The sequence below is a fragment of the Falco rusticolus genome, chromosome 3 (assembly GCF_015220075.1).
Source record: "Falco rusticolus isolate bFalRus1 chromosome 3, bFalRus1.pri, whole genome shotgun sequence".
NCBI lineage: Eukaryota > Metazoa > Chordata > Aves > Falconiformes > Falconidae > Falco > Falco rusticolus.
In genome coordinates, this window is record NC_051189.1 from 536,464 (window position 1) to 555,999 (window position 19,536).

Genomic DNA, 19,536 nt, shown 5'->3' on the forward strand with positions numbered 1-19,536 from the left:
AGGGCAGATTATGGCAGCACTCTTCAGTCAGCTGCAGATGAAAATCAGCTCAGATCAACAAGCTGAACAATGAAAGTAATCGAGCTGGTTTTCCATGAAGAAAAATAAACAAGTGGCTCATCCAGTAGATTGGCAGTGACAAGCAGCTGAAAGGGGTAACTACTGATACAAGCACATCCCGGAAGGATATCTAACTAGGTGGACATCTCTGTTTGGGTCCCTATCAATCTTTCTTCTGTCTACAAGGGTGTGTTTCTAGGAGAACCAAAACCTAAAAGAGATCCTTCCCTGCCTGTGTTTTCATTATCCAAACACACTTCATAAAGATATCTGTTTTAGCTGAGAGATATTCTACAATGTCCAGGGCAAGCCTTTCTTTCAGAGAGCTTTACTCTGCCTGTTGATCTGAATCACCTCCTAACTGCTCTCATGCCATTACACTCACTTAGGAAACTGATCCCTAAACATCCCAGGTCCTGGGCAGTTGACAGAGTATTCCTTTCCAGTTCCCATTTAAATACACACATATGCTCCTCTCCTTGGAGCCTACACAAAGTCCTGCACTGTGCACTGCACTGGGTACTAAAACTAGCACAATTGGCTTAAAGTTGCCTTTTTCAAAGTTTTCCCCTGTCTATTTTGAACGAAACAAAGCCTTTTGTATCCTTGTGGCCAAGAAGGGGAACCACAAAGCACAAAGAGCCCCAGCTCCTCTCCCATTGCAATTTGGAGTCCTTTTCCCAGCCCAGTGTGAACAATCCCAGCCCACGGGACAATCCCATGGCACTGTCCTGCATAATTTGCTTTTCAGAGAATTTCTGAAGGGAATATCTGAGAGCAGAGATGAATGTTCATGCCATTTTATCTGCCAGTATCCAGAGCTGGTAGTACTGTAGGTTTCCTTCCCCTTCCTGTGAGAAAGAATTCCTGTAACATCAGCAATGTGTTTTGGTTTACCCTCTGAACCTCCAACATCTTAATGATTTTCATGATTAATTTTGGCAATAAGCAAGGTGTATATACTGGAATTAGAAATGCATCTTTTTAATTCAAGATGTGAGTGATTGTTTTTCTCTGGAAATGAAACAGAGGTTTGGGAGGGAGAGGGTAGGACAGGAGAAGAAAAATGCATTCAGAATAAGGTGTAGGGAAAAGAAGATCAGAGAGGAAGAGTTGACTCAAAACTGTACCAAACTGTCCTGGTTTCAGCTGGGATAGAGTTAGTTTTCTTCCTAGTAGCTGGTGCAGTGCTGTGTTTTGGATTTAGTATGAGAATAATGTTGATAAGACGCTGATGTTTTGGCTATTGCTCAGTAGCGCTTACCCTAACTCAAGGACTTTTCAGTTGCCCACACTCTGCCAGTGAGGAGGTGCACAAGAAGCTGGGAGGGAGCAGAGCCAGGCCAGCTGACCCGAACTAGCCACAGGGATGTTCCATACCATAGAACACCATGCTCAGTATATAAACTGGGGGGAGCTGGCCCAGAGCCACTGATCGTTGCTTGGGGACTGGCTGGGCATGAGTCAGCAGGTGGTGAGCAACTGTGTTGTGCACCACTTGGTTTTCTATTCCTCCTTTTTTTCCCCTCTTTTCATTACTGTTGTTATTATTATCATCATCATCATTATTATCATTATTATTATTATCATCATTATTATAATTATTATTTTTTACTTATCTCAACCCATGGGGTTTACCTTTTTCTGATTCTCCTCCCCATCCCATGGGAGGAGGGGAGGGTGAGTGAGCAAGCGGCTGTGTGGGTCTTCCTTGCTGGCTGGGGTTAAACCACAACACAAATACAGGCACCAAGAGATGCACTTGGTATCAATGTTTTGCTTCCTGAATCAGCCTGACCAAAGAACTTGTTCAGTGACTGATGCTTTTGAAATAGCAGGCAAGAACAGAGGCTGTAAATAACCGGTCCCCTATCAGCACTACAGTGTTATCAACAGCAACACGCACCCTGTCTTGGGAACAGCCAAGAGCGGCAGCAGCAATCAGTGAAGGTTGAACATGAGCATGTAAGGAAAGCTCTTATCACAATATTCAGTAAGAAAGCTCGTGGAGTTTCAGCTGTGCCCATTCAGTTGACTGGCACCTTGTCTCGAAGCCAGCCCTTCCGACCTGCTCTCTATACCAACCAACCCAAAAGTCAATTCCCTTTTCTTTGGGGACTTTCAGTACAGGAAACCTCTAGCAGAGAGCCTCCTGCTTCTCTGTGGCTGGGAGGACATGCTCGACTGCTCATGGTGGTCCGTACAGGAGATGCATGAAAGCAACAGCACGGTCATGGGTAGTTATCACTGCAGGAGCAAACAAAGCTACCGCAACACAAACTCTCCAAGGGATGGGAAAGGTTATCCTTATTCGGGTGCTGGCAAGAGTCAGTTCCGCAAAATGTCATATAAATTCTGTCTCTATTCTCTGCATGTCAATGCTAGTAACTGCAGTGTTGCACAATGAGGTACAGAGGGGACTAACCAACCAGTTCCCCAAGGGGAAGTTATATGGAGGTTGAAGTAAAGCAGAACCAAAGGATTTAATGTTGTTGAGCACGTAAGACTTGGCCATGCACGAGTTTACTTAAAAAACTAAAATTATAATGACTTTTCTGCAAAGAGCCAGCAGCAAGTGTCCCAGACACAGAGGAGCTGCAGGGGCAGATGCAGAACTTCCCTGGCACTGGTTCACAGCCCACAGCTTTGCAGAGCTCCCTCAGTGCCGCTGCTGTTACAGCTGCCCACGGCTCCCCTGCCTGCCCTGGGTGGCTTCGCTGGGACAGACCCCCTCTTGCACTGGGCTGTGCTGTGCTGGGAGGCAGCACCAGGCACATGGGAGATGGGTGGCATGCGGGAACCAGAGCAAACCCTGAAGGCAGGCCCGGCCGCAATGATGGTCTGAGCTAAAACTCTCCCCTCCTCAGGGGCAGTAGCCGGGTTTGGTGCTGAGCTCCTGGAAGTGTCCTGGGGGCAAGAGCTCTCCAACCTTCAATGACTGTTAACGACTGGCTAGTAAATCTGGGACAAGGTTACCTTTGTCTGGAGAAGGTGGAAATAGCTAGTCTGGGTTGTTAATGAGGCTGGAAAAAGTGTAATTTACTGACAAAGCTGAATCACCAGTTGTCTTCACTACAGAGTCTTGTGCCAAGTCATACAGTTAAATACAAATTATAGTTGTTTGCTTGTTTGTTTTTAATCCATTCTATATTTGACCAATAAAACAGGCATTGTGATTGAAAGCCTAATTTCCCCCATTTATCTATTAAAGTCATATTCCATAACTTGAAGAAAACAAACTCACTGTAAGGCAATGACTAAAATACTCCTTTCAAAACACTTTACCATGCCTGTACAGTTCTCAGTTGGGAAAATACATTATTCACCCGTTGTACGGTTAGATAACCTTGGGTACAGGATTATAAAGGAACTAGTCCATTCTGAACAAGTACATATTGTAACTGGACACACTATAATCTTATAAAACAGCCTTATAAAACTATAGCCTTATAATTTACCCTAATTAGACAGTGATAAACCCTCTGGCCCTTTGGTTAGATTGCTGTTTGCATCTGAGCTTTCATTCAGTTCATGCTGGGTGCAGTATAGACATTCATTTTCAGTGAATCAATGACAGAACAATAAGTCATCCAAGATGACTGACTCACAGTCCCATGATTTTTAGTGACAGACATAGTGGATGGTTTTAAATATGTAGTAACACCATTTCACTGAAATCAACGTTTTGGAAAAAAAGCCGATCAATTCCTCAGAGATACTCCACACATCAATCAGTATAATGCAGAGTCAAGTCTAATTCACAAGTGGTACACCAGCTAGTTATCTGAATCACTTTGATTGGCAGGTCAGCTATAGAGATCTTTAAATCAAATTAAACAATTTCACTCTAGGCTCTTTGCTTGAAATAGCTTTAAAACACAAGGCACAATTCCTATTAGACAATCCTGGGAGAAAGCAAACACACTATGAATGATTAGCTAACTTGACCTCAGCTTTCAAGTGTAACAATGTCTTTTATATGGAAAGTTGGTAAACGCCAAGGGAAACTGATGTGTGACTGCAATTAACATTGCCAATTACTGTCGCTGTTCTGCCACCCACATTCTTTCAGAGGCCACTAGAAAAATGTTCTCTTTTCAAAGCTCATTTAGCAATGCTATCACATGAGGTGCACAGGTCATGGTTTTCACAGTGGCACAGCACTCTAAACTCTCATGCTTGCAGTATTTTCTGCACAGGCCTGTTTTTTTCCACTCAGACAGCAACACAGCAGATTTAGTTACTCCTGATTTACCCCAGTGAGACTACATTCATCCCCTTTGCCACCAGCTGTTCTATAGCATGAAATACTGTCTGCAGTTGCCAAGGATGAAACTTATGTGAAGAAACTCAGCTAGGTGGAGAAGCCCAGGGAAAGAAGGAAGACGGGTTTGGTGGCAACCTGAAAACCATGCTAACATGACATAGTGCTGGTCAGTGTCCTACAAGATGGAGCTTCCCAGAAGGTGCCCAGAGCACTGGAATTCTGGTGTTGGGAGGCAAAGGGTGGGACAGGGAGAAAAAGAAGGTATGCATGAGCTGAGCAAGAGTGGAAATGCAGGAAAGACTTTGGCAAGGTCAATGAACTTAACCACAGCAAGAGATTTGAGCACAAGGACAGGAGGATGGTGAAAAAGAAGGAAACCTTTGGACTTTGTCCATTGGCATTATTTGAGGATGCGTATCATTTCCCTGTGTACCTGGGAGTGCACCACTGGAGATATTATACATGTGCAGGAATCTGGGCAGCTGACACCAGTGGGCAACGCAGGGACCTGTTTTCTGTGCTGGCAGAGGTGAGGCTGATATTTGGACTTTGGCAGGGCTGAGAGGAATTGGACTCAGACAGTGATTTCAGAATGGATGGAGGTGTGGAACACAAATAATACACCAAATAAATGCTCAAAATATTTAGTCTTGCTGAAGCAGCAAGACTGCTGTGTAAGCAAAGGGACAAGTAAAAAGGTATTGGGAGCAGATACAATTTGGTCAGTGTGTGTGCGTAAAATAGATGCAAATAAACTAGACATGAAGGCAGAAGCTTGTAACATGGGCTATTTGTGCTCTTCTTAAAGAGCTGCTGCAGGGGTGCCTGGGCACAAGGCACCTAGATGCACATGGAAGCCTCAGGAGCATCTGACCACCACACTGTCCACAGGTCTGTCAGCAGAGCCTGTGCCTCAGCACAGTTAGTAGCATCCAGGCTGCCGGAAGCCACGTTAAGCCTTCCTCTCCTTGCCTGGATGAGTTTGAAGACCCCAGTGAAGATGGCCTCTAACTCCTGATGGGGAAGTGCTTCTGGATTTACACACTGGATGGCTACATCCCTGTTGAAGGCACCTGGCATACCCAGAGAAACAGCCAAACTCAGGTGGACACACACAGCTGAGACTGTGACTCATAGGAGCTGGCCTAGAAAGGTCCAAACGACACTGAAGTCAAATACCAAGAGGCAGGAGGTAGAGTCTTTATCAGCAGAAAGGAAACACTTAATGACACGCTCCAGCAGGTGTTTTTTTTTCAGTGACATGAAGATCTATATAGATTGCAAACAAGGCCCCTCTTCCCTCTCTTTTTTTCTCACAAATGCAAAGGGCGTCTGAAACTTTCTCCTGTGAAAGTCAAGGTGGGAAAGAGAGGTGATGGTTTAGCATAACAGAGCTAAGGCAGAAGAAGAGGTCTCAGAAAGATAAATATATGAATGAAAATATTTATCAAGCTGGAAACACCACATTTACTGGGACAGAAACAGGTAGGCAATTCACATTGTGCATGGTTGCCAGTAAGGTCTGTAGCAAATGTAAGAAATCAGTTGTTCACCTTTGATCGGTCATGGAGACCAGGCACAGCTGCTCTTTACCGCATACAGGCTCCCTCAATGCTGAAATGGAGGAATATTGAGTCATATCCTCTACAGCCAAAAAGATGCCAAAGAGACATCTTTTAGTGTAATGTGCTTGTTGCTCAGCTGTTTCGAAACACTCAACAATGAATTATTAATTAAAGGGAGGTACTGTTATTTGGTAGAGGTGATGATTTGGAGACAACTGATCCAAAGTTTTTCCCCAGACCTACCATTGCCTTTTCCTGTCTTTTCTTGGCAAGCAATTCAGTTTTTATGAGTTTCAGCTTGTCTATCTATAAATAGAGATAACATCTGCACACTAATATATTAAACAAACATAGCTTTTCCTTCCATTCACAAGCTGTCCAGGAGCAGCTTGATTCTATATGTGAATCATCACTGGTCAATACATTTCTTTACATGTGCTGGTTACAAGCACAGTGTTTGTTATCTAAAACTGAAACAATGGCAACCAGAACTGTTTTGGCTCACTAGTCCAATTTTTTCTGTACTTAAGGAATGTAAGTCTAATCTCCTTTGGCCAAACGAGGGGGGTGGGGTGGGGTGGGGTGGAGAGGGGAATAAAATTGAAAAGGAGGATGTGCTTAATATGGAGTAAACCAAATCCTTTCATTGACATATTTAATAATTTGTCGATAGCATGTTTGCAATGGGGTTTAGCATCGCTGAATGAGAAATATGTTAGTTTCTGACTCCAGAGCTGCAAGCAGGGCAATTCACCGCTACTTCTCTCCATTCACAGTTCAGTCCTAACGTCACTTGCCATGTGACAGCCAGAAAGAAAATCATAAATGCTCTGTACTCATTTTGAAAAGTAATGATTAAAATCCCAACAGAGCGCCAAATCCTACCTTCCTCTGCACAGCAGTGCAAGAATGAGTAGGAACAAATAGACATCGTTCCTTCCTCCACACCAGCTGGAGACTTTCCAAATCTGATGCTTAACAGAGTGGTAAGCAGAACATCAATTAAATAGGACAGTTTGTACACCATGACCCGGGGAGGTCAAGCTCCCAGCTCTACCCTGAAGCTGAATTTCTGTGGTGCATCTTACAGGCAGTTTCCCATCGCCACCTCACTAAGCAAAAGAAGGGCAAGCTCTGCCTATACTTTTCTGCCTATTTCTGCTGTGTTTGCATTTTGTAGTGCTAGTCAAATTTAAAGGGCAATTCATGCTGTGACCTTAGGAGTTGTGGGGGTTGCAAACAGTAGACAACAGAGTCTGTGTTAATTTTGTATCTCTGGGTTGATAAATCAAATCAACTGTATTCCTTCCATAGAGAGGGGAAATTTTCATCATAGCATATTGTGATTTCTCACATTGTCACAGTTTCAAAGACGTCTTTAAAGAAACTGGTACACAGACCACAGTTTTAGCAGTTTTAGCACTGTACCTGTTCCATTTTCCTTCATACAAAATGCTTCATACATCTGTGGCCTCCTACAGATGCTTCTGAAGCTGTAGGGTTTCGACCAGAAGTGTCTTTTAGTAAACCACCAAAATAATCAGGGTTCTGGTTATTTATCACAAATGTGTAGAAAATTAATTTCACCTCATTTCAAGCTGAGTGCCTTAAACATATGCATCATCACAATAAACTTGTGATGTGAGGCTTCAAACTACTGTAAACTCCATGATATATTTAAGGAAAATGAGGCTAGGACAGTCTAGCAGCAATATTCCAAAACAGCATGTAGTGCCCCAAAGGAGATCTTAGACAGAAATTGGGTATTAAACCCAAGGAGATATCCACAAAACAGCCACTAAATAACTGATACTTAGAAGCCCAGAATTTCCATGAAATTACCTTTAAACCTGCAGACCGCAGCGCTGAAGGTGCCTGCAATAGGCAGGAAGCCCCGAAGCCATCAGAGCACATTGCTCATACACAGACACTGCTGAGCCCCCCACTGCCCCTGCCCCTGCCCCTGCCCCTGCCACTGCCACTGCCCCGTGCCCTCAGCCCCAAGCTCGTCATTTACAAGTCCACATCTTGCTCAATGTCCCAGTGTCAGGGTACGTGCATTCCCTGCTCCTCTAGCCCAAGAGAACTCTGCTGTCCCCGGTGGGGAGGACATACTCATGCGAGGAGACATTAAAGTTAGGACCAGGGGAAATGAAGAATGGGAGGAAAAGAGTCTATCCCCTTGAGAATATACTGCCTAAAATGCAAGATTCAGAGAAAAACAGGGAGTGTGAGAGAGCAAGATGCTCAAGCCAGTAATGAGGTCTCTTTTCCTTCATCAGGGAAACGGGTTTTTCATTTCCTTTTTGGATTGCTTATGCATTTTCCTTAAAAAGACTCACTGCGCAACAAAAAAAGTTATAGCAGGCACACAGGACCCACAGAGAGTGATTTCCAGGGAAAATCTCAAGTTAACCTGGAGTAAAAGCCACAGGCGGGTGGGAAGGGAAAGAGAAGCCTCAGTAGAATTTTGTCATTAAAAGCACCAAAGCACCCATTTTACGTTCAACCACAAAACACAGTGTGGCAAGAAGATTATGTCCCAGGGAAAGTCATGCTTCTGAAGGCCTTTTGTACACCCACAGTAGGCCTTTACCCCACCCCATGTAGGAAGGCTTCAAGCTTTCCTTAGGTGGCTGGTGGCAATGTCCCAACTCAACTGGAGGCCTTCAAGTTCAAAACAAAATGGAACAATCCCTTCCTAGGGAGTTTCTTCCCGTCAAGCATTTTTGTGTGGAGTCCAGCCTCTCCCGAGAGATCTGGCAGTCAGAATCCAGAAAGCAAATGTTTAAGAGCTTCCTTTACCCCTCTCAATTGCCTTGGCTGCTCTGGCAAGGAGGCTGCTTTTATTGTGTCCAGGGTGACTTCTTGTGGAGGGCAACAAATCCCCTGGCTATGGGGCTCTAATTCCCAGGCCTCTTTCAGCCAGCAAAAGGAAGCTTTGACATTTCAAGGCTGTCAGCTGAGGCCAGGGATTTCTCTCGGACCATGGATGACCAGCCCAGGACTGATTCCTCTTTGGTTTCTTGCTTATGGTTGAGTCTCTTGTTCTGCAGAGCAGGCTTGCAGAACCATATGCACCTCGAGGTGTTTTCACACACCACCACACCATGCTGATACATCCTCCTGGGGAGGGAAATGCAGTGAAGCACAGAGTGGGGTTCTGGTGATGGCCACCTCAACAGCCTCACCAATTCAGGAAACAGAAGTTGGCCAGCATCTCTAGAAGACAGCTTGGCTGACCATATGCCTAGGGAGGGAAGGTTTCTCTTCTGATTCAAGCAGGAGGACTGACCTCCTTCTTCCTCCACTAAAGTAATTTCGTGGACACAGCAGAGAAGGAAACCAGCCCTGCCCCAGCCAGCCTGCCCCAGGCAAGGACACAGCAGGGCTGGTTCTTGCTTTGGCTCCTCTGTCATGCTGGACCATGCTCCAAGGGGAACCATGCTCCAACCACCATGCTGACCAAGGGGAAACCTTGCCAGCCCTGAAACGGCTGGGATCATCATAAAACTGAAATACGCAGTGCTTCTAAAATTGCCGTACATCACAAACACAGCCTTCTTTTATTACCGGTTTTTGTGATTTCTGTTACTTCACGGTTTTGACTCTGACTACTCACTGCCCATAGCAACAGCAAGAGGCAGGGGTGGAATCACAGCCCCAGCTCCCTCTGATCTTAGGAGAAAGATCCCTCACGTCACCTGTAGATCTTAGAGGATTTCACAAGGATTTTAAGGATGCTTGTCCCTTACATCTGTCTCACAGTGGGATACACAGAGCTGTATAGCATCGACGCAAAAGCTCCATGGACACGCTGCAGAGACCTGTCTCAACAGGCTCCTGCTCACCTGCCAGCCCTCCTGCTTCTGCTGGAGCTTTCACAACTCATCCACCATCCTGCTGGCTTTCCAGTATTTTGGAATACCAGTTGTCCTTTTACCAGCATTGACCATTACGAGATTGTGTAAAGCGGGCAACAAAAATCAGCTGTTTTAACCTCATTGGTCTGACTGCTTACAAGGTCAAAAGTGTCAAAAAGACTTACGCTAAAATTATAGTTCAGAGAAACTGAAAACTTACCAAGATGATGAAGATATCATTTTTCAAAGCATACATATTTACATGCATGTAAATAAATACACATGAATATATCCATGTATGATTTATACTGTATAGTGTGGAACAACAACATCTATTTCTTGAACATGAAGCATTGCTGTCATTCTGCGTTGGCACAGATCCGGTTATTGCAGTGAACTTTAGGTGGACATAATTTCTGCCACTGCAGGATCTTTGAACAGCTGAGACTGAAGCAAACTCTGCTTGTACACTTTAGTTTCATGGCCTGTTATCCAAGGGGCTGCAGTGCCCCATTTAGATCTTGACATTGAATTTTATCTACAGACATCTTGCGATCCAGTCTATCTACCAAAAGGCATCAAGCTGAAACTGTTACAAAACCAGTGGACCTCAGCCTCACCACAAGCATGTCTACAGCATAATATCTCATCTATCTGCCATGCTCTGAGATTGGTATTAGACAATCATGTCCCTATCATGATTAGAACATAGAAGACAAGGGGAAATTTGGAGAAACTTTCGAGCTGTTTGAAGAAAAGAAATCTGAATTGCCTCGTAAGACATTTTTGTTTGGCTTGGAGATTTACTTTGTTTTATTTAGAAGTTCTGTTCTCTCTACCACGGAGATGTTTTTTTAACCAAGTTGATACTTTCTTTTTCTGAAGTTATATTAGCATTGCAGACTGAAGATTTAATCTAAACCACTTTTTTTTTAAAAAAAATTCAGGCAGTGCTATGTCCAAAGATTCTATGGGTCAGATTTTCAACAGCTATTTTATATTGCTTTACACCTGCTGACTAGCAGGGCCATCACATCTAACAAGCTGAGGCCTAAACTTATTGCCAATGTCTCATTAGGCAACTGCATAGAGAGTCCAGTCCTGCTGTATTTACGTGTTTACACAGGTCTTGAAAGCAAGGGCAGGGAAAAAAATACTGTGATTCTTTACAATTAGAATAATATTGGGATTCCTTACAGTCATTATATACTGATCCAGATGGTACAATTTTTTCTCCTAACAGCTGATTGCAGTCACAAAATGGAATTACCAAAAGCAGAACGTCACTCATTAGGCATGAGTAGGGGTGACCAGCGCTGCATATGACACAGACAGTTCCTGCCCAAAATGCTTATGATCTCAATAAGACAGCCACAGAGCAGACAGTGAAAAACATGACGAAGGAGCTGGCTTAAGGGACAAATAGCTATAAATTATTATAATAACTATTATAATAATTTGCTATAATTACACAAGAGACTGTTACCTGTTTGACGACACAGCGAGCATTGGTTTGTTCTCTGGTCAAAAAATAAATGAGTGACAAGAGTATCCTAGCTGTCTTTCCTGGCTTGTAATGCCAATGGTATCTATTCAGCAGCTGACTCTAATAAAGTCATCTGGCTTTTTTGAAACAAGCAGGAGGGGTGGGCAGCAGCTTGATGGGTGACCTCAATTCGCTGAGCTCTAAGGACAGTTTTTTAGACTCCCCTTTTATAAACGCTGCAATTATGTTTTGTATATAATTCCAGTTACAATTCTGATTGGAAAATGGAGCTGCTTAGGGGAGCTTACAAGATGACATCTGTTCAACAACAGACATCTGTGCCAGAACAGCAAACCAGGGCTGCCTGAGGCAGGGTGCTTGAGTGAGATGCATGTACAGACCCACATCTGTATGTGCTGCGATGGACCAATATTGGTTCTTTCAGCAAAAACTGTTTGTAACCCAGACCAAGTTCATTCACACTCTCTGCCCCCTGTCAAAAGGCATCCCAGGTTCAGTCATTAAGGAATGCTTTAAAAAAAAAATCTTATAAAAGAAACCTCCTTGCTGTGATGTCCAGCAGCTCCTTAAACAAAATGATTTCCAAGGTAGCTGTCCTCTGCCCAGTGCAGAGAAGCACTGACAGGCTTTTACAACTCATTTTCAAGCATCTTTTGCGGAATCTTTGGACTTACTTCGTCCCTCTTTGCTAGTAGATAATTAGTGAATTAGTTGATTTCTCCACTAACCCACCTCTGTCCTACCCTGCCAGCCTGTACCTGCAGTGTCCCATCTGGGTACCAACAGAAAGCCTATTAGTTGCACAGGGGTCTGTTTGCCCCCATTTAAGAGCAGCTGGAGTGAGCAGCCCTTCCAGCCTACGGCTGCTTCAGCCCAGGCCCTCGTGTTGTGTGTTGGGCTATTTGGTGCATTACAGACAACTCCCACTTTTATTATACTTTTGCTTGTTCCTCAGCTTTATCCCAGCAGGAATTTCCAATTCCTGCCTCTTCTTGCCTCTGCCAGGGTACAGCTGGTTAAACAGCTGTGGATGGAATCTGCATCTAGTGATTCATATGTGCCAGCAAACTGGCCAGTTCTGCCTGTAAACTGGTATTGCAAACCATTGTAATACGTGGCCTAAGTAAAATGAAAAATATTCTCCTCTCCCAACCTTTCCTCCTCCGTCCCCTCACTACTAACAGAGCCAAATTATGGCATGACTGTTTCTCCTTATTCAAGCAAAAGTCACAAGATCTGCTCCTAAGCAAGCAAGGAATTTTAAATGAGGAAACCAAGAAAATACATAAGCAAGCTGAAAACCAAAGAGAAATACCTTTAATACTAAACCACTTTTGAATAGAAAGATTATGAATTGGGCAAAATTGATATTTATATGAAAAGACATTGCTCTAAGGACTTTCATTGCGTGGGATTGGTGAGTTTCTTTTTCAAGGCTAGTTGAGAGGTGCGCTCTAGAGTGCTCTATAATGCGCAACAGAGTAATACTTGACATAGTGGATAATATCAGGAAGCTTCATCATGTGCACTGTGAAGAAAAACCAATGAACAGCCTGAAGAGACTGTCCTGCTCCACACCCTCTCCCTAGAAACACTCAGAGATGAGTGGCTCTAAAGTCACAAATCATGTCACAACACATACCCTGTCATACTTGCCCCACTCATCCTGCTTCAGATATTCTGCTGGCTGGCAGTGAATGTGAAATTTAAAATATTGGAAAGATTTGAAATGTGAAAGTGCATCACTGGGCTCACCCCTACATTGCCTGCTCAGATAAGCTCTTTCTGAAGGCATTGTACCAAATTTGGGCAGATGTGTGCTTATCTTTCTGCTGGACCTGAAACCAGGGAACAGGGAAGGAAGGAAAGATTCTCTTTCAGTTCATTTTAGCCCTCTTCCCTGTCTATCTGGTGATCCTCCAACTGGGTAAGGACAGGGCTGTGGGACCAGTCTTTGTGCCAGTGTCCATGTTGTCCACATGCTGCTGCTTGACTTTAGAGGCTCTCCCAAAGAGATAGGTTTGCTGTCATTTCCCCATACTATTTACCATGTACACTACAACTGGCCTTAACTGGAACCAGATCCCATTATATTGAGCTCTGTGCAAACATCTACAAACAGCAATTCAGGACTGGAAGAATTAAAAACACTCTGCCAACCTGAATGCAAAGTTATCTGCTGCCAGCAAATGGTGAATTTCAAATTAGTGGTCTGGTTTGTGAATTCAAGCCTTCTGTCTCCAAAAACAGGCAGATCCCCTTCCCTACCACCTGACCAGCCCTGCCAGTGCTAGTCCCTCCACACTTTGGGGCAGCATCTCCAACTGCAGGAGAGCCCAAGAAGATGGAGTGTCTCTGAGTCTTACCTCTGCCAAGAGACCGTGGAAGATTATTTGTGGACCTGAACTGCAGATGAGTTAGATGTCAGCCAGCAGATTCAGTGAACTTTAAGCTGGATTGTTGCCCAGTTGCCTGCAAGAAACTGGTTATTATATTGTCCCTAACTCAGCCTCAGGAGTTTGGAGTGGAAGTGATTAGACATGTGAGCTGTGGTTTGGGAGACATACTTGTTGTGTGCCAAGGGACGTGCAGACAATCACGTAAAGCAGAAATGCACACATTCACACAGCGCTGCTGTTATCGAAGAGATGAAACTCTTTGCAGCAGTCATGACTCAGAGCAGCATTTGCATATCCTTGATCAAGAAAAAATAAAAAAGGAATTAGGAGCTGAAGAAGGGTGGGATGATTAGGGAACAGCCAAGAAGAAGAAAGGCACATTCAGAAGTGGGTGAGGCTTTGCTCACCTGGGACGTGCTGCTTTGCACCTGGAAATGTCTGCCTGGGCACAGCCCCCCCCGCCCCGCCCCGTGCAATATTCCCATGCAGGCTGATACAAGCAGGCAGGGGCTGTGGGATCTGCCTTTACCTTGTCTGGGCGAGGTGAGCTTTTCGGGATGTGTACTTCAGCAGGAGGGAATTAGGCACATAATGGTGGTTATCTACACGCATATTTTTACACCATTAAACTCAAAGATGGATTTTTAATTTCCCCTCACTCTGGTTCCCAGGAGTTAGACATTATAAGGCTATTGACTTTTGAGATTTTCTGTTAAAGGTATAATTGCTGAAACCCCATGAGGTTTGAAATAAGATACTGTATTATTTTCACACACCCACATACACACAAAGTAATTTCACTAACTGAAATCAAGATGATTGCCCTTCATTAACAGATGCCCTAAACAGAAGGTTACTACTTAAGTGTGAACTGAGACAGGGGTGAAAATAGCCCCTTTTGGAGACACAAATGTTGAAATACTTTTAAAGGCAGCTTATTTGTTTAACAATGAGAGCAGGATGAAAGGGAGCACCATGCTTTCACATCGGTGGAAATTCTTTCCTCCCTTACCGTGGTGACAGACACATATGTCCAGCTACAGAAACATGTAACTGAAGATGCTTGTGTTGAAAGAATTCATGAGGTGCAATGAAGCACGTTTTGTTTCTGTTCTTAAACAAAGGGTCAGAATCCCACTTTTAGATGGAAATCTCATCACCAGCAATTCCTTTCGAAGGAAGGGTCGGGCCCTGCCCTGATGGGGGAGGGAAGGGCTAGGCAGCCACCCCAAAAAGACTTTAACTAAAGCAGTCTTCTGAGGAAGGAGAGGCAAACTCCCATGCAGAAGGCATCTGAGAAGTTTCTTTGCACCACAGGTGCCAGGACTGGATGCAGGTGCCTGCCCCAGGGTGTCCCCACAGGCAATCTGGCATGCCCCAAGATAAAGCATCTTGAATGTCCGGAGACAAAGCACCTGCGACCTGGCCAAGCTAAAGTGCTGTCTGGGGGGACAGGGTTTGCTGGGCAGCTGGGAAGGCTAAAGGACACCTATAGAAGACCCAAATAGATCAGCCTGCCTCTGTGTCTCCTCCTGGCCTGGGTAGTAAGGCTGTTTGCTAGATCCCCTTACAGCCAAGGAAAAAGGGGCTTGTGAAGTGCCTCAGGCCTGGGGGTCACTGTCAGAAATCACACGGGTCCAACCAAAAAGCTGCGGCATTGTTGCAGACCCCCACACTGCAGCAAGTTTCATTTCTGCAGAATAAGCAGCAGTTTGCACACACTAGCAAGGTTTTCTGGGTCAGGACTGGGTGCTCTGTAATAAAGGTACCATGTGAGGGTTTCAGTGAGTCCACCTCAGCTTTTTAGATCTTCTCCAGAGACACAAGGAGACCACAGTCCTTACAAAAGCAATCCTCTGACATAAATCAGCATCGTACAGCTGCTGTGGTGTGAGGGCCACAGGGTCAGGCAGCTTTCAAAGCACTCTCGGCAAAAAAAAAATTATAGAACAAATGTGAGAAAACGATTGTTTATGCTGTCCTAGAGAGTTTGGTAGTAACTGAAAGCTGGCACCTCTAGGGCCTCCCAGCCCTCCTGTGAGATACTGAAATTTTTTGGTTATGGGGTTTTTTTGCAGATGGCTTTCTCAAGATCATCTTACACATTCATGCTGGAGCAGACAACAAACATTTTATTATTCCCACATTCTCCTTCTCACTGTAGGCCCTGGACACACATTCTTTTGCCTCCCAATTTAAGTAGGTTAGCTTTATTTCCTAATGTTAATGCAAACTTTGCTGTAAGGGAATGTTGCAACTGGATATTGATTTGTTGAAAAGAAATAGGACAGGTCATTTCTGTTCTTCATGAACCTCACCTTCTCTGTCACTCCAGCAGAACTGGAGGATGGACGATCTTCTCTTTGTCTCACCACACTCCATGTTTCTTCTCAGCCTCCTCTTGCAGCAAGTCCTTCATTCCACTATGGTCATGTTTCTAATATTTGGTTTTTGATGGTCTCTTCCCTTTCTGTGGGCTGCAGACCTATGCCTCCCTGTACTCTTTCTGTTTCCTTCTTTCCTTCTCTTTCGGAGGCTTTTGAGAATAATTTTGGCTGAAAACTTCTACAAAAACCACAAAGCAAACTTAAAACTGCAAGAAAAACAAACAAAAAATCTTAAGATTCAAACCTCAAGGTTCAGACTCTTTTAAGGCATGGAAACGACATGGAAAATTGCAGCCCAATGTCCTGAAAATTCACAGTGTTCCCAGTACTTGGAAAGAAGGTTTTAGAGCCAAAATGCCAGGTCAGTGGGAAAAAACAGAAGTAGTCCCAGCTTGACCCATCACTGTTTCCATGCAGTTTGATGGAAATGCCTGATCTCCTGAGTCTGATCACCCAGCACACGAGCTGTCTAATTTTACTTGGTAAGCTGAAACAGAAAGTGTGACAGTTCATTTCAGCACCTTATTGTTCTTATTCTGTACTTATTATTTGCTTCAATTTTTTTTCATGTGTAACAGTCCTTTCTATCAGACGTTTCTGTTTGTCATGTAGGTACTTATTAACCAGTCAAAGCTAATCATTTGGACATCAATGGCTTGGTTTCTTATCTTGAACATGTATTGTGATCACATTTCACATGAGTGTACAAATGCACGGACACAGCAGAAAAGAGATCCTGCTAAGCCCAGAAAAAATACTACCATTCACAGGCAATGTGCCTGCAGGCCTCCCTACTAATGCAAGTATTCACCATGATTTTACCACAAACTCTCCACAAGAGGAGAAAAAAATCTGGGGCTGCTTCATTTTTAAATGCACAGATCCTACCAAAGGCTCCTCGAGAGCCACAGACTGGTAACTGTCAGTATCAAAGTCAGCTGTGGCTTGTTAGTGTTAGTTAGTCTGTGTCCGTGCAAAATACACATTGTAAAAACAGGACTGTGCACATGGGGTTTTGTCAGCAGATGCTCTGTGCCATAAAAGCACTTGCGTGTTGGTGGTCCTCAAGTCTTTCCCATCCTCCATCAGAATGATCAAATTTCACATCCTGGGCCAAGATTATGGGCTTCTCCTTTACAATATCCCATACTCCACCATGCATTGTAGCACTGTACCCTGTTCCCACCTTTTTATTCCATGTATCAACCTAATGGATCCTGTAATCAGGTCATCAGCCACCCCAGGGAGTCATACCTGCCTAATCAGGTAGACACTTACAGGCAGGGTCCCATCTCTTTGAGCTGAGGGGAGATCAGGGCACCATGCTGCAGGTGAGTCCTACCCCTTCCAACCAAGCCCACTGTGTGAGCCAACCCTTCACACATGCACCTTGCCATGTGGTGGCAGTGGGTCCTCTGGCACCTTCTGTCACACCCTTCTGCATGGTAATCAAGGCTGAGAAAAACTGCTGGTTAGGAGGGACAGCCGCAGAAGAAGGGGAAGGGTGCGAGGGGCTGATGGCTCAGGAGAAAGATGGAGAGGGCACCAGAGAGGGATGCCAAGCAGAGCACCCCCGACAACATCCACCAATGCTGGGAGGTGTCTGGAAATGCTCTGCTCAAAGGCATGAGTGGAAGCAGACCCGTGGCCACTGCAGACACCGTTCCACCCCTGATGGGTGGCCAGCTCAGCCAGAGCTGGCAGGAGGCTGCTCAATAGGTTGTGAGTAAACAGGACAGCTTAGCTCCTCTGATTCTCTGCCAGGCTCCTCTTGCCGAATTGTCATTAAGAGCGGCAACGCTTTGGCTGCCCATGTGCTTAGGAGAAGACAGCTGGTTCTCTGATTGATGGCAAGACCCGTTGGGCATTGCAAACCTGCTGTGATGTGGAAATCTTCCCACGGAGGCTGGAGAGGTGTGGTTGAGCTCCTGCTCCCTTATTCCATTGTCTCCTCAGTGCTGGTTCCTGAAAAGGGATCACATGTGTGTGGAGGTATTATTAGTAAAGCTAACTGCATTTTTTCCAGTGAAAAGGTTCCACAATACCTCCCCTTTTCCCCTCCCTCTCTGCATGTCTTTAAATTTTCAGTGGCTTTGTGTTCTTAAATAGCAATATGCTTCATTGTCAGTTCTGGAATCCCAAAGAGTAATTTCCATGACATTATTAAAACAAATATGATAGAAAATAAAAATAATTTGTATAATAAATTTTGGGGCCAGATCTGCTTGTCAGGATTATGTTGTATCTGCCCTACAATAGCACATTTATTATCAGCCTGAGGATACCGCTGAAGATTGAAACTGGTGGTCCAGTTAAGCTTTTTCACAGATGATTACAGCAGTGCTGCTGAAAGCAGGATAGCAAGGTCTAAGCTAACAAAACGTATGAGTGAAGAAAAACATCGAGAGCGATGTGACACAGAGACTGTATTACCAGCGCAGTTCAGGCTAGTGAAGCATACATGTTGGATTTACCTGATGGATGCAATGAAGACGGTGGATCCCATCAATCTGTAAACCAGAACTGCATGCATGGGGCTGGCTGCTGCTGCAGGTCGAATCTGTATAGTCCTTGGACAATTACCCACCTTCTGACTACCTTCAGAGCATCAAAGGGGGGCATAAATAAGTACAAAATACATTGTCTATACAGAGATAATAATAATCCAAAGAAAACAAATGGTGACCTCAGGTTTCAGACACCATGGGGAAAAATACTAGTGTCAATGAGAGATGTAGTGTCCGACGGATATTATTTCAGTCACTGTACCAGAGGAGTAAAAACAAAGCCATATTATATGCTTACAGCACAGTTAGTTAGGCACCAAATAATAACCACTATCAACCTAAAAAGCCACATCACTGGTGACTGCAAAGATGCACAGCTGCAACTTTAAGGCTCATGCTTTGAGATATTTGGAAATTCCAAGAGAAAGGCAGGAAGACTAGCCAACACATATGGACTGGTTCATTTAGCCAGTGATGACACAGCTCATGTTGACAAAAACATTTGATCAAATCGCCTCCCAGATTGTTTCAGCTAAAAAATATATAGAAATGAGCTCCTCTTGCATGTGTATCTTGCCTCGCCATGGAGAGTTTTGTCGGCGATACCGCCATTTTAGTTCACATAATGATTCTTTCCCACTCTAGAGCAATACAGCAACGTCAGCAAATCTCTGTATTTTAGATATGCCCTAACCTGGAAGTGCTGGGGAGCATGAGGATGTTTACTGATGCACTTGGACGCAAGCCACGTCTGGTTTGGCCCCAGCTTAGATACGCTGGCCCTTCACTTCAACCCTTCACTTGCCAAAAGTCAGGGGTTTGGAGGCTGGGAGTAGCTCTCAGCTAACATATTGAAATGTCATGTAAAGCTGTGCTGACAGTTTCCCGTGGTGTTTTGCTGTGCTCCGTGGAGCCAGGATGCTGCTGGCTGAGGCCTGCCTGGTGATGCTCGCTGTGTCTCAAAAGTAGGCTTCCCTCTAC

At 44.5% G+C, this 19,536-nt stretch overlaps 1 protein-coding gene and 1 long non-coding RNA gene across 3 annotated transcripts in view; both read right to left on the bottom strand.

Moving 5' to 3' along the window:
• NDRG1 (N-myc downstream regulated 1) overlaps positions 1-11,275 on the bottom strand; it is a 74,509-nt gene extending 63,234 nt beyond the window's left edge. Inside the window, exon 1 of the mRNA XM_037382300.1 lies at positions 11,242-11,275. Within this exon, the coding sequence (XP_037238197.1) occupies positions 11,242-11,264 (23 nt within the window). The 5' untranslated portion in view covers positions 11,265-11,275. The remainder of the gene's footprint in view (positions 1-11,241) is intronic.
• A 1,326-nt stretch (positions 11,276-12,601) lies between these two features.
• Positions 12,602-16,679, bottom strand: LOC119143994. 2 transcript variants are annotated; one of them, XR_005102919.1, is made up of 4 exons: positions 15,980-16,679; positions 13,830-13,957; positions 13,629-13,734; positions 12,602-12,790 (listed from the first exon to the last, which is right to left on the bottom strand). It is a non-coding gene; the product is annotated as an uncharacterized LOC119143994 (long non-coding RNA). The 2 variants fall into 2 exon arrangements; XR_005102918.1 differs by having other exon boundaries at positions 12,602-13,734.
• Positions 16,680-19,536: the final 2,857 nt, after the last annotated feature.